Source organism: Rhinolophus sinicus, chromosome 2 (assembly GCF_057876585.1).
Source record: "Rhinolophus sinicus isolate RSI-liver-muscle chromosome 2, RSI-T2T, whole genome shotgun sequence".
In the NCBI taxonomy this organism is placed as follows: domain Eukaryota; kingdom Metazoa; phylum Chordata; class Mammalia; order Chiroptera; family Rhinolophidae; genus Rhinolophus; species Rhinolophus sinicus.
The window spans coordinates 102,567,771-102,581,192 of NC_142502.1; the positions used below are offsets into that span (position 1 = coordinate 102,567,771).

Genomic DNA, 13,422 nt, shown 5'->3' on the forward strand with positions numbered 1-13,422 from the left:
ATTCCTACAACTCAATAATAAAAAGACAAATACTGCAATTTTTAAAAATGGACAGAAGACAAATAGACATTTCTCCAAAGAAGATACACAAGTAGCCAATAAGCACATGAAAAGATACTCAATGTCATTAGTCATGAGAGAAATGAAAATCAAAACAATGAGATACTATTTCACATTCACTAGGATGGCTGTAATCAAAATGGTAAGTGTTGGTGAGGATGTGGAGAAATTAAAACCCTAACACATTGTTGATGCAAATGTAAAATTGTGCAGCTACTTTGGAAAATAGTCTGGCAGTTCCTCAAGATGTTAAACATATCCCTCTAAAATTAAAAATTAGAACTACCAGCAATTCCACTTCTGGGAATATGTCCAAAGGAAACAAAAACACTAACTTGAAAAGCTCTGTGCACCCCCATGTTCATAGCAGCATTATTTACAATAGCTGAGGCATGGAAACAATCTAAGTGTGCATCCATGGATGAATGGATAAAGATGTGTGTGTGTGTGTGTGTGTGTGTGTGTGTGTGTGTGTGTGTGTAATGGGAGTATTATTCAGCCATAAAAAATGAGGAAATCCTATTTGCAACAACATAGATGGACCGTGAAGGCATTATGCTAAACGAAATAAGTCAGAGAAAGACAAATACTCTATGATCTTATATGTGGAATCTACAAATACCCCCAAACTCATAGAAAAAGAGATCAGTTGTGGTTACCAGAGGCAGAGGGTGGGGAGGCGGGGAGCAGGAGGAAGGTGGTTAGAAGGTACAAACTTCCAGTTATAAGATAAATAAGTCTAGGAATGTAATGTACAACATGACTACAGCTAATACTGGTGTGTAGGTAATATTTATAGGAATTTATAGAGTAAACTAAGAATTCTCATCACAAGAACATTCTTTTCTTTCCTATTCTTATCTCTATGAAAAGAGGGGTGTTAGCTAAACCTATTGTAATCATTTCACAATGTATGTAAATCAAACCATCATGCTGTACACCTTAAACTTACACAGTGATTTGTCAATTATTTCTCAATAACACTGGAAAAACAGGTTAAACATAAAGTTACCGAATGATCCAGAGTTTTCCTATGACACTACTCTTAGGTATATACCAAAAGAAAGGAAAACATGTCCACACAAAGAGTTGTACATGAATGTTATAGCAGCACTATTAGAATAGCCAAAAAGTGGAAACGGTCAAAATGTCCACCACCTGATGAATAGATAAATAAAACATATTCCATACAGTAGAATATTTACTTGGCAATAAAAAAGAAGTACTGCTCCGTGCTACAATATGGATGAACCTTGAAAATATGCTAAGTGAAAGAAGCCAGACACAGAAGGCCATACGTTGTATGATTCCATTTATACAAAATGTCCAGAATAGGCAGATCCAGAGAGACAGCAGATGTGGTTGCTTAGGGCTGGGGGTGGGGTTGGAGGGAAAATGGGAAGTGACTGCCAATGGGTATGGGGTTTCTTTCTAGTGTGATGAAAATGTTCCAAAATTGACCGTGGTGGTAGCTACAAAACCCTGTGAATACACTAGAACCCACTGAGTGGTACACTTTCAATGAGTGAATTTTATGTTATATGAGGTCTTAATCGTGACATATATACATAAATGGAAGGCGCACAGCCCTGGCCTGATTTGGGTGCTTCCTGTTTAACTGCTCACACTCTGGCTTGGGCCTGGCGAGTCTGCCTCTCCCCACCAGCCCCAGCTTGGTCCCAAGCCGCCCTCAGTCACCCACTGGTGCTAGCCCTACACACATGCACTTGTGCTTTCCTGCCACACAGCACTTCTGGACAATCCTGCTGTGCTCCCCTGGGGGAGTGTCCGGGACTCCAGAAGCTTTCTCGGGACTCGTCTAAGCACCAAGCGCTGGCAAAGCCCCACCTGAGCTACATTTGTGACCTCGTGTCCCAGATGGGCCTGGGCAGCAGCACCCCATGAAGAGCTTGCATGCCACTCCTTGATCCTGGGCCCTGAACCCAACTCAGCCCCATTGGTGACTCCGGGAGCTGAGAGAGAGCCCCGTGCCCTTGGCCTTCCCTTGGCCCTTTCCACTTCCTGCCAGCTACCTAAAGATTTGGGTGGTGGGAGGAGGTTCATTGGAAGGAAAGGAAGGGTACCCCAAAGAATTAAATGGAGTAGCTGGGGGAGGGGGTATGAAGGAGAAGGGACAGTGGCCACAGGTTGGTAGGGGAAGTGTCAAAGCCTCTTCAGGTCCTCCCAGAGTCCCCTTTGTCACCCATCCCTCATGAGCACGGAGACTCTGGGTACTCTTACGCAGGCTTTTTTTTTTTTTTTTTTAAATTCAGGAGTCAGAGGCTGCTTCCCTTCCCTGGACCTTGCCTGCTCCACTCATGGAAACCCACTCAGGTGGGGCTTTTCCATCTGTGCCTCACAACCCCCCTCAAAGCTACACAGCAAGTATGGGGAGGGAGGCACTCAGGGAGAACCCCCCGACCTTGTATAGGCAGACAGCCACAGGCCAGGCATGTGGGGATCTCCCCAGAATCCCCACCCACCCCTCTGGACTGGGATAGGGGGAGCAGCAGGGGTCTGGGCCAAATGTGCAGTCAGCCCGTGGCAACCTGAGCTGGCTGCCTGCCAGGCCACATGTCTGGGTGTTGCCCTGCAGCGTTCCCTTCCAGAGGCCTTCAACCAAGAAATATACTGTTTGGGGGCAGGGGCCAGTGTGAGGGAGATGGCAGAAGGACAGTTGGCCTCTTCACCCTAGGAAGGCAGGAGGCACTCTTGGGAACAGCCTAGGACTCAGAAGGCTCCAGGAAGAAGCCAGGAGACTGAGAGGGGCCAAGTGGTTCCTGGGAAGCCCTGAGCTCTTCTGTCCCGTGGCCACAGGAAAACTGCTCAGAACAATCTGTAGCTAGCTGAGGGAGGGGGCTCTCCAGAGGCAGAGGTGCTCCTGGGATAGTGCCAGGAGTTGTCCTATACAGGCCTTCTGAGGGCACAAGGGCACTGGCCTGGAGTCTGGACAGAAGCTGGAGTGAAGGCGCTGCTGGGCCACAGAGCAGGACCTGCCCAGGAAGCTGTGGCCTCTTACTTGGAGAAGTACAATCCGGAGTGCGTATGAGGCCAGGGTCCCCCCACCAGGCCTTGCCTTTGAGTGGTGACCCCTTTAGAAGATTCCGGCCAACACCAGGGGAAGCAGTAGCAGTAGACCCAGGAGAGGGCCCCAGACGTGACCAGGGCCCAGGTTCAGCCCTGAGATTGCAGGCGGGTTAGAGCCCTCTGCACCTGTGGGGAGAGGGTTTGCCTCAGCCTGCAGACAGTTCTACCTGACCTCCCACCCACCCCACGAGCATGCAAGTGGGGGCGGCCAGGGAGGAAGGTCCTATGCAGAGGTGCATACCCCACCATGCTCACAACGCCTGTGCTGGGGGCAGGGTGCTGACACCCTGGAGTCAGGAGGGCAGGGAGGACAGACACTACAGGTCTTACCTGACAAGGACGACCGCCGGGCCAGGCTTTTAGTGGTGGCAGAGATATTGGGGAAGTTGGACAGGGACTTGGAGAAGGCAGGCCCCTTGTGGTTGAATGTGGCCTGCAGTTCACTTGGCTCATCCTGGACTAGAAAAACTGAGGCGAATTCCTCACTGAAAGAAAGCAATGCAGCCTTACCCTCTTCCTGGGAGTCGGGTAGCGGCTCTTGTGTCACTGTCGGGGACACCTTCGGGTGCAGAGAACTCGTCGGGCTCCTGGAGGACATTCCTAGTGTACTGCTGACCTCTTTGTCTGCCGATTTGGAGATGGGATCATAGGTAGGTTTGGGGGAGGTAACTGGCTGTTCATGCAAGGAGGGCAGGCTGTGAGTTTTCAAAGAGGAGGGGGCCTCAGTCGTTAAGGAAGGTGGCGCCTCTGTTGCCATGGAGGAGGGGCCTTCCATTGCTAAGGAAGATGGGACACTAGTCTGTACAGCAGGTAGAGCCTCTGTTGCCATGGAGGAGGGGCCTTCCGTTGCTAAGGAAGATGGGACACTAGTCTGTACAGCAGGTAGAGCCTCGGTTGCCATGGAGCTTGAGACCTCTGTTACCAAGAAGAATGGAGTTTCCGTTGCTAGGGAAGAAGAGACACCTCCTTTCCCAGAGTCTGAGTCTTCAGTTGCCAGGGAAGGTGGGGCCTCAATTACCAGTTGAGGCAAGTCCTGAGCCTCTTCTGGGCCGCTGATGGGTTCTGATAAGAGACACAAGGCCTGACATTAATGCTGCAAGTGGGACCCCATATCCCTCACCCCACAGCAATCAAGGTGAGGTGACCAAATATCCTACGAAGACACACAAATACACATACACAAACTCTCTCCAGCGAATATGTCTCTCACTGATAAGAAATGTTACTTCTCAGTTGCTTCTCCATCCACTTCCTTGTCCAAGTCTTCCTCTCTTTGCACTCGCACTTGGACTTTTTCGGGGGACTTCTCCAGCTGGATTCCTGTGCCTAACGCCCATCTAAATCCCTCTGGCCACGCCCACCAGTCGGCTCCGCCCACCCTGGGCTTTGCCTATCAGACCACGCCCACCTGGCCCGGCGCTCGGGAACCGCCGGACTCTCTTTTACACTCGGCTTGGAGGGTTGAAATCCGGTTACTTAGAATGACGGGGCAGCACAGTGGCTGTGCAAGGAGGGCAAAAGGAACTTGGGAACCTGAATGGGGTGGGACGGCTGAGGGCCCCTGGAGGTCGCATCCAGCCGGGCCGCTCCCCTGCCCACGCACCGCTCAGGTGCCGGGAGACGCTCCAGACCATCCAGTGGGCGTCCCTTCCTTGCCTTTCCTCTCCCTTCCACCCCATCCCCGACTTACCACAGAGGGAGTTCTCACAATGGTAGCCGGAAGGACATTGGGAACACGGAGTCCCCTCCTGGTAGGGCCTCTGCCCCTTCACGTTCCCCCTGCAGGAGGCGAGGAGGATGCTGGGGGGTCTCTGGGGACCCCTGAGCCTATCCCTCATACACACACCTAGTCCGGAAGTGCCGCATTGGCTCTTACTTGCCCCCAACTAACTTGCTGGCCCAATGAAAGCAAACTCCCATCGTGACTTCACAGCTACCCACCCCAAGGGTATAGGGCATAGGCTCCAGAATGGCCCCCTCCCACCTCTTTATACAATGCTCAACTCAGCCCTCCCCTTGGCTCTGCCCACCCAAAGGGCTCCCTCGGACTCACGGGGGCTCATAGTTGCAAACCAGCAAATGGATATTGGTCTCCTCAACGCCCTGGAGCTTCTCGCAGAAGTGGGAGCCACAGCCAATGCGCTCTGTCTTGGCCCAGACCACCTGGAGGAGGGCAAACCCAGAAATTTAGTCTGGGCGGGACCGCCCCTAGCCAGTGTCTCTGTACCAGCCTTTTGCAGGAGAGAAGGAACCCTTATAGCCTGTAAGAGCCAAGCCCCCGAGGACATGCAACTTCAGGACAAAATTCTGAACAGGGGATTTCGGACGGGGGTGGAGGACGTGACGTGATGGGGGAGGGAGGGATTTGTTCTGAACCTTCTACTCTCCCCTGCCAACCACACACACTATTTTACCAGGCCTCTCTTCCTCTGAAAACCTTCCCTTCTGATGTACCCTCATGAAGTCTTCCTGCGGGCTGTTCATAGAGGCTCTTGCATTTTAAACAAGAGGTATATCCAAAGGAGTTGATCTCAAATAGGAGAATCTTAGCCATCACCAACAAGCAAACTCCAAGGAAGGAAACAGGAGGAGCCATTTGGGAAGTAGAACTTCCCCCAAATCACAAGCTCTGCCTCTCTAAGTGTGGGTCTCCTACCTGCTAGGAGTTCTGTCTGCAGCATAAAATTTAAAAAGTCAAAACATTTGTGCCCGGCGACGGGCTGAGACCAGCAACCTCCCCTTGCTATTTCCAGGTCTAGTTTGCCCCGGAGTCACTCAAACTGAGGCCACTTTTTGCTGTGAGATCTGGCTCTGGCTGGTAATTCTGCACACCCTCTCCCCTGGATTGGGGTCCTTCTGCTTAAATCAGTTGAAGGTCCCCCAGATACCACTATTGAGCATCTCCCAGGCAGAAATCACCCAAGTGCATGTGCACTCAGCTCCAGAGAAGGCTGGGGTGGAGGTGGGGCAGACCCACCCCTGCTGGGCACTGACTGCAATGCCAGCAGAGGATGTGTGGGTGGGGGGTGGGAAAGGGTAGGGGGAGAGTGACAGATGGCAGGGTACAAAGGGAAGGGGGCAGGGAGGGTCGCTGCACCCTCACAACTTCCTGATCTGCGTAGGTGATGCTGGGATTTCCTGCCCTAAAGATTAGCTCTAAAAATACCACCCAAAAGAGGCACTGGAAAATCCAATTGGAGGATATGGGTGGGAAGATGGTTTGTTCATTTTCCTTTGTCTTTTTTTAAAACTTGTCTTCATGTTATTATTTGAACAACAAATTAGTATTGGGAGGAGGAAAAAATAATTCAATAACACTAATGTTAGTCCCCCCATACACACACAGCCTTATACCTCTTATCTGAAAATTCAAACTTTCAAAATGCAGTGAGAATCCCGACATAAGCAAAAAGTGAGAGGCCAGACATGCTCTCAGAAGGCTCCCTGAGACCTTCCCTCAGTGACAATTTGCCTTTATTTCCAGGTAGTTTTTAAAAGCAAAAGAAAAATTAAACAAACTAAATTGTCTATTTGCTTTGCCGGTCCCTAGCAGATTGGAAGCAGCAACTTAGATACATGAGAAATGACAAAAGAGGGACAGTGAGAGAGTTGACAGAAGTGGGAGGGGGCTCTTACTGCTGGAGCAAAAACCCTGCATAACTTACGCGAGAGGACGGGACTGCTTACAACTCCGTCAGGATGAACTAGGACAGTAACTACCGTCCCGGAAAGGGGCTCTGAGACACCTAGTAACAGGTCTCCTCAGTACCAGCAAAAAAAAAAAAAAAAAAGGCCGAGAGGGCGGCCTAGGTTTTCAGATTGTGGTTTTTAAAGAGTAAACTGAAAACGGTTTTTAGTCAGTTCGAGAAGCAGACTTCGTCAGATGCTTGGACAACCATTAATTGTTATGGAAAGACGACTCTATGAAGGATCTGAGGGGTCTTAGAGCGCAGACTAAGAGACTCACAAGCGGTGAAGGAACAGGTGGCTCCGCCCCGCCCGCCCCGCCCGCCCCGCCCACTATCCTCGGGGTCCCGCCCTCCGGGCCTCGCACCTGCGTGTAGTGGCCGCACATCTGGCCCGCGTCGCAGGTGGAGGTGCTGAAGTTGTAGTGCTCGCGCTCGTGGTGCCACTCCTCCACGGCCAGCGGCACATCCACGCCCTCGTCCGTGATGGCGAACAGGTTCTCGCCACGCCGCCCGCGCTCCTTGTTGTGGCCCCACACACACTGCTGCGCGTAGGCCTTGGCAAAGGCAGCCAGCTCCGCGTCCCATCTCTACGGGACAGGTCGGGGAGGGAGGTGAGGACACCTTAGGCTCAATGGAGGCAGGAGGGGAGGTGGGACAAGGTGAGGACGCCCACAGTTCTGAGCCAAGAAGAAGGTCGAGGGTTGCCTGGGGGCCTCTGGGGGCAGGAGACCCTCCCCTCCTTGGCAGAGTGACTCAGGGCCGTAATTGGAGCAGGTCTCTGCTCCTGGTGGACTTCTGTGGGGAGATGGGAGGGTGCTACCCTAGGCCGTGGAGTTAGCCAAACTCGGGACCATTCACCAGCCTTGTGATTTGGGACGATTGCCTAACTTTTCTGAGGTTTCACAGGACATTGGGAAGAGTAAATACTATTAATAGTCACATCCTTCTATGAGAACGGTGGGCCCTTCCTACGTCCCAGGGCTGCCTGAACTGCTCTGAAGATCACAAGCTGTCTGGTGAGGTGTTCAGAGGCTGGGGTGATTATTTAGCCATTCCTCTCCCCTCATCCACTCACCATAAATCTGACTTGGGAGTCAGCAATCCCCTCTCAGCTTCCACTCTCCCCTTGGGATAGCCCAGCCTCCGTGGCTTTGTCAGTCTCAGCCTTCCCTCCTGAGTGCTATTTCCAAGTGCTCTCAATTCTTGTCAACTGACAACCCCTTTCCCCAAGAAAATTAAGTGTCTCTGTGTGACCCTCACTGAGAGGCCTCTTTCAGAGCTTTGGTGGCCCAAAGAGCTCAGATTCCAAAGGTAGTGTTGTCTAGTGGGACCTCAGGTGAGACAGCGGGAGGGGGCATTTTTAGGTTAGGGGGACTCTGAGGTTCTCTGTCCCTGGCTGGGAGGACAGGCCTCATGTGGGTGGGAAGAGGGACTAAAAGGCATCTGACCAAAGGTTTGAGGAGGGAGGCCTGGATCCCATTAAACTTTGTCCTGGCCTCTCCTGGAAAAGGCTTGCCTGGCAGCAACTCTTGCTCCACCCTCTGGGGGCCCATCCAGCTGTGGGAGCCAGACAGGCCATACAGCTTGGTGACCCCGAGGGGAGGAGGCTGTGTGGCCACACCCTCTCCCCACCCACACGAGGTTCTCAGGAGCAGCTGCCTGGGGTGGCAATGGGACCACTGCACTGGGATAGCCCTACTGCTGTGACTAAATGAATCCCTCTCCCTCTCTGGGCTTTTTCTTTTTTGTGTGTGTCCCAAATCACTGGTCCCTGAGGTTCTCTCAGACTCTGGCAATAGTGGGAGTTAGGCGGTGGGGAAAGGGCAGGGTGCTGGGGACCAGGATGGGGACGAGGATCAGGATGACCTGCGGGCCCTCAGACTAGACTGAAGGTTCCTTCTGGGTAGGGCAGTGCTGTCACCCAGCACGTACTCAACAGACATTTGTCAGCTGTTGATGAGTGAGACAGGGCCCTGCTTAAAACGGTCTCCCCTACAAAACTGGGCTGTCATTTCCATTCTGACTAGATGCCTGGAGTCCCACAATTAGAGTCATTCCTTTGGGTCTTAAGACTTTTCAGTGGTCCAGAGACCCCTGGGGAATTTCAAGAGTCATGGCACCCACCCACATTGGCCAGCCACATGGTCACCATCTGAAAGCAAGTCCATTCATTCACTCACTCATTCATTAAACAGTCCTGGGCACCATTCCAGCCCTGGGGTGACAGCAAGGACCAAGAAGCCCAAGTTTACGTTGTCCTAAACCACTAACTGGGCCACCATATGGTAAATGACAGATACACAATGGGTAGATTAGAGGCACCAAAGAGGGCCATTAGCTCAACCTGAGGGTGGAGAAGGAGACAATAAACTAAGTGTTAAAAGATGAGGCATTGGCCAGGTAGAGAGGGGAAGGTATCCTGACCAGAGGCAGTACTGAGCAAAGGCATGGAGGTGAGAAGCAATGTTTTGGTCGGAGAAATTCAAGCTGTTCAGGTTACTGAAGAAGAAAGTGGGTGGGAGAGGAGGCTGAAGAAGTAAGAAGGGGCCGGAGACACAGAGAGAGACTTCTCAGGAACTGGAGCTTTATCCTGAGGCACTAGGGAACCACTGGGAGCCATTGCAGGGTTTTAAGCAGGGTCAGGCCTGTGTGTTGGATCATACATTCTGGTAGCAGAGGCCAGAGGCTGGGGAAGCAGGTAGCGACTGTTCTAGGAGACCTTGGGAGAAGAAATGAAAGACTGAACGTGGCTTGTGCCATATGGATTGGGGGGCAGGGAGTGGGAGGGATAGGGTTTAAGGAAAATTAAACTTCCTGGGAGGTAAAAGTGATTAAATGTGGAGGCTAAGGGAGAAAGAAGAGTCTACTATAACCCACACCTGCCTCACCCTGGATCCCTTCCCTTTTTTGTTAAACACTTATTGAGCACTTAATAATTGACAGATGCTCTTCTAAGTGCTTTAAACATATTCACTCATTTAATCCTTACAAGCACCTTACAAGGGAGTTGTTATATTGTTATCATCCCCAATTTACAGATGAGGAAGCTGAGGCACAGAGAGGTTAAGTAACTTGGCTGAGGTCACACAGCTAATAAATGGCAAGTTAAGGTTTGAACCCAGGCTGTCTGGCTCCAGAGTCTGCATTTGCCAATGCTGAGGTTGCACCTGAGCTTTGTTCCCACCAGGCAGCAGCATATCCCCTCACTATCTGAACTGCTTCCCAGAATGTTGTCCCACCCCTGAGAGCCACCTCTGTCAGCAAAGCAGCTTTCAGCCTCTGTAGCCCTCAGCCTCAGCCAGCAAGACTGTAGGGCATCAAGGATGTACAGATGGGGAAACTGAGGCCCAGCAAGGAGTTCCAGGCCTCCATCAGGGAGCTGCTGGCCTAGCTGGTACCAGCATCCAAGGCTCCTGATTTGTTCTCTGTGATCCCTGGTTGCCCAGGCAACAGGGCTTGAATGATGGTGCTGTGTGTGTCTGTGGAGCCCCTCCGAGATCTTCACACGGGTCATCCTGTCTGACCCTTGTGGCAGGGATGGATCCAGCCCCACATGATGGATCAGGAAACGGGAGCCTTAGAGATGGTAAAGGGACCCACCAGTCACTTCACCAGATGGGCAGAGCTGGTAGAAGTGCAGTCTGGGACCCCCAGGCTCACTGCTGTGTTCCCCAAGGGTGGCCTTGCTCTCAGGCACCAGCTGTGGCTCGCTGGTGCGACCATCAACCTCCTAGGCCACCTGAGGGTGGCTAGAGGGGATGGGTGAGTCCAGCCTCAGGGAGGGCAGGAAGAGGCTGAAGTTCTCACTGTATCTCTTTTAATCCTTAGCGTCAACACCACGCCATCAGGTAACTCTCGGTCCCTGATGGAAGTACTGTGTTTTCCCCAAAATAAGACCGGGTCTTAAATTAAGTTTTGCTCCAAAAGACGAATTAGGGCTTATGTTCAGGGGATGTCATCCTGAAAAATCATGCTAGGGCTATTTTCCGATTAGGTCTTATTTTCAGGGAAACACGGTAACCACCACCTCAACTCTGGTTTCTGTCATCTGTAGACAATTCCACGTATGTTCACTGTATCTGCATGTGTTCCCACCTGTATACAATAGTATTTTTCACATTTTAAAACTTCATGTAAATATATCCTACTGTGTGTGTGTGTGTGTTTATTTCATTCCCCCCCCCCCGACTCAATATCATATCTGTGAGATTCAGTCCATGTTAATATATATGTATTAGGTTGGTGCAAAAGTCATTGCGGTTTTTGCAATTATTTTTAACCTTTTAAACCGCAATTACTTTTGTACCAACCTAATAGCTCCAATTATGACCCCATTTTACAGATGAAGAACTGAGGGTCCTTACTAGGTTAAGGGAGTCGCGCCAAATCCTGGATCTTATAGGTGGCCGAGACAGAATTTGAACTGTGTGATCCAGAGTCCTTTCTGCTTCTGCTTCCTGTGCTCACCCCACTTCCTCCGTACTTCCCTCCCCCTCCATGTGCCCTGACGCTTCCCGCTGCCCTGTTTCCTCTTCTCACATCCTTGGAAGGCATCTGAAAGACGGTTGTCACCAAGATGTTAGGAGCTTCTTGTGTTCCCCCTCCCAGGGGCACGTGGATATTAGGAAGTGCTGGGAAGGGGTCACTGCAGTGGGAAACGGAGGCATTCAGGTCTGGCAGTTGTATGATCTGCAAGCCCCTGAGGGACCAGCCTGTCCCTCTGAGCCTCAGTTTCCTCATCTGTATAATGGGGCTGCTCATGGGGACCTGTGAATCATATAATATCAGAGATTCTGTCACTGACCTGAGAGGTAAGTCTCTGAGAGGGATTGGTGGCGGGCCCTGCCCAGCACCCCTTCAATCCCAGCAGGTGAGTGTCCCTGACCACACTTACCATTTGCAGCATGCTGGCGGCTGGTGGGGACACGTGCGCACGGTAGAGGTTGTGCAGCTCCACCATCACTCGTTTCTCATCATCACTCAGGGCTCCAGCGGGGCCTGCGATGGCCACCAGCAGTAGCAGTGGTGGCAGCAAAAGTGCCAGCAGACTGCGGGAGCTGTGCATGGTGGCCAGCCCTCTCTGCCTCTCCCTTCCAGGGGTCTGGCAGCTGGATTTAAAGTCCTTCCCACACAAGCACCACCCTGGCTGGGGCGGCGGGAGGGGCTGTCTGGCGGCCCAGCCCGACTCACACAATGTCTTAGAGAGGGCTGGGTGCTTGGGTCCCGACCAGAGTTGAGTCCACTCCCAGCATTTATTTCCCCCCGGAGTCCTTGGCAAAAACGTCCTTTCTCTCAGTAACGGGGGCTCAGGCCAAGAGCTGTGTGAGTGCCGCAGTCCCTCCCAAGATGTGGATAAAGTTTTGACCCAGGTCCTCCAGAGACAAAAGCATGGTAACCTCTGCAGAAGTCACACCGACTGGGTGCTAAGGACATAAGAGGAAGGAAACCACATGGACCACATCTCCAGAGCACTGGACAAAAAAAGGAAGGTACAGGTGGCTTGTCGAAGGATGGAGGGAGACAAGATGTATTTGGTAAAGGCTGAGTCTCTGTTCTGCTCCTTTGCTAGCTGTGTTTTGGCTATTTTCTCTACTGAATCAGTGACAACAATAATACCTACCTCATAGGGCTGGAAGGAGGATTGAATGAAATCGAATGTATGTAGAGCACCCAGTACAGTATCTGGCACATAGTAGGCCCTCAGTAACAGTAGATAATTACTACCCATGTAACATGGCCTTGGCCGGCTCCCAGCCCCATGAGGAGGCAGGACTCTTTCTTACCAGAAGAGGGATTGGTGTTTCCCACTCTAGTTGTACCCCAGAATAGGGCTTTTCACTCTGGATTAAATGGCTTCCATGTGCCCTCTGTGAATGTATGTTTTGAGGTGCTCATTTGGAAGTGGGATGCTGGGATCACTCCTGCTCTGAACATGCAGAAAATAGAATGTGTCTGTTTTTGAAATCAAAAGAGAGCAGAAAAGCAGAAGGGCGAGTGAGCTGATGCAGCAGGAGCTCTGAGGGGAGGGTATTGGAAGGGAAATAGGCCCAGGGGCCAAGCACTGCATTGTAATGACCATGCAGGGGCAGGGACCGAGGTTTTGGCCTTCGTGAAGCAGGGAGTTAGAACCAGTACTGTTGCATTCAGCTGGAATCCTTGAAGCCTGCACTGTAAGGGAATGGGGACCTCACTGGCTTTGGAAGATGGCAAGAAAACCTGTCACTGCTCAGGTCTCAGGGTAAAAACAAAAGCAATACCAACTTGGATTCTAAAACAAACAAACAAAACTATTAGAACTAATTTAAAAATTCAGCAAAGTTGCATGATACAACATCAACACACACACACACACACACACACACACACACAAAACAAGTTGTTTTTCTATACACTAACAATAAATAATCCAAAAAGAAAATAATTCCATTTACAATAACAATAAAAAGAATAGAATACTTAGGAATAAACTTAACCAAGGAGACAAAAGACTTGTATGTTGAAAACTACAAAACACTGCTGAAAAAAATTAAAGACACAAATAAGTGGAAAGACATCCCATATTTATGGATTAGAAGTCTTAATACAA

At 50.9% G+C, this 13,422-nt stretch overlaps 1 protein-coding gene across 1 annotated transcript; it reads right to left on the bottom strand.

The window, feature by feature from the left end:
• Window positions 1–1,355: 1,355 nt before the first annotated feature.
• Window positions 1,356–11,942, bottom strand: PI16 (peptidase inhibitor 16). The gene is made up of 6 exons (XM_019738646.3): window positions 11,731–11,942; window positions 7,202–7,423; window positions 5,201–5,310; window positions 4,838–4,926; window positions 3,478–4,209; window positions 1,356–3,273 (listed from the first exon to the last, which is right to left on the bottom strand). The coding sequence occupies exons 1-6, from the start codon at window positions 11,899–11,901 to the stop codon at window positions 3,155–3,157; spliced, it is 1,443 nt and encodes a 480-aa protein (XP_019594205.3). The 5' UTR covers window positions 11,902–11,942; the 3' UTR covers window positions 1,356–3,154.
• Between the last annotated feature and the right edge of the window lie 1,480 nt (window positions 11,943–13,422).

Excerpts from the sequence above, each read along its gene's own strand:
- PI16 (XM_019738646.3), bottom strand. The coding sequence starts at position 11,901 with ATGCACAGCTCCCGCAGTCTGCTGGCACTTTTGCTGCCACCACTGCTA. Across the intron at positions 4,927-5,200 it reads GTTTGCAACTATGAGCCCCC|GGGGAACGTGAAGGGGCAGA; the intron begins GTGAGTCCGAGG and ends CGCCTCCTGCAG. Across the intron at positions 4,210-4,837 it reads TTGTGAGAACTCCCTCTGTG|AACCCATCAGCGGCCCAGAA; the intron begins GTAAGTCGGGGA and ends GTCTCTTATCAG.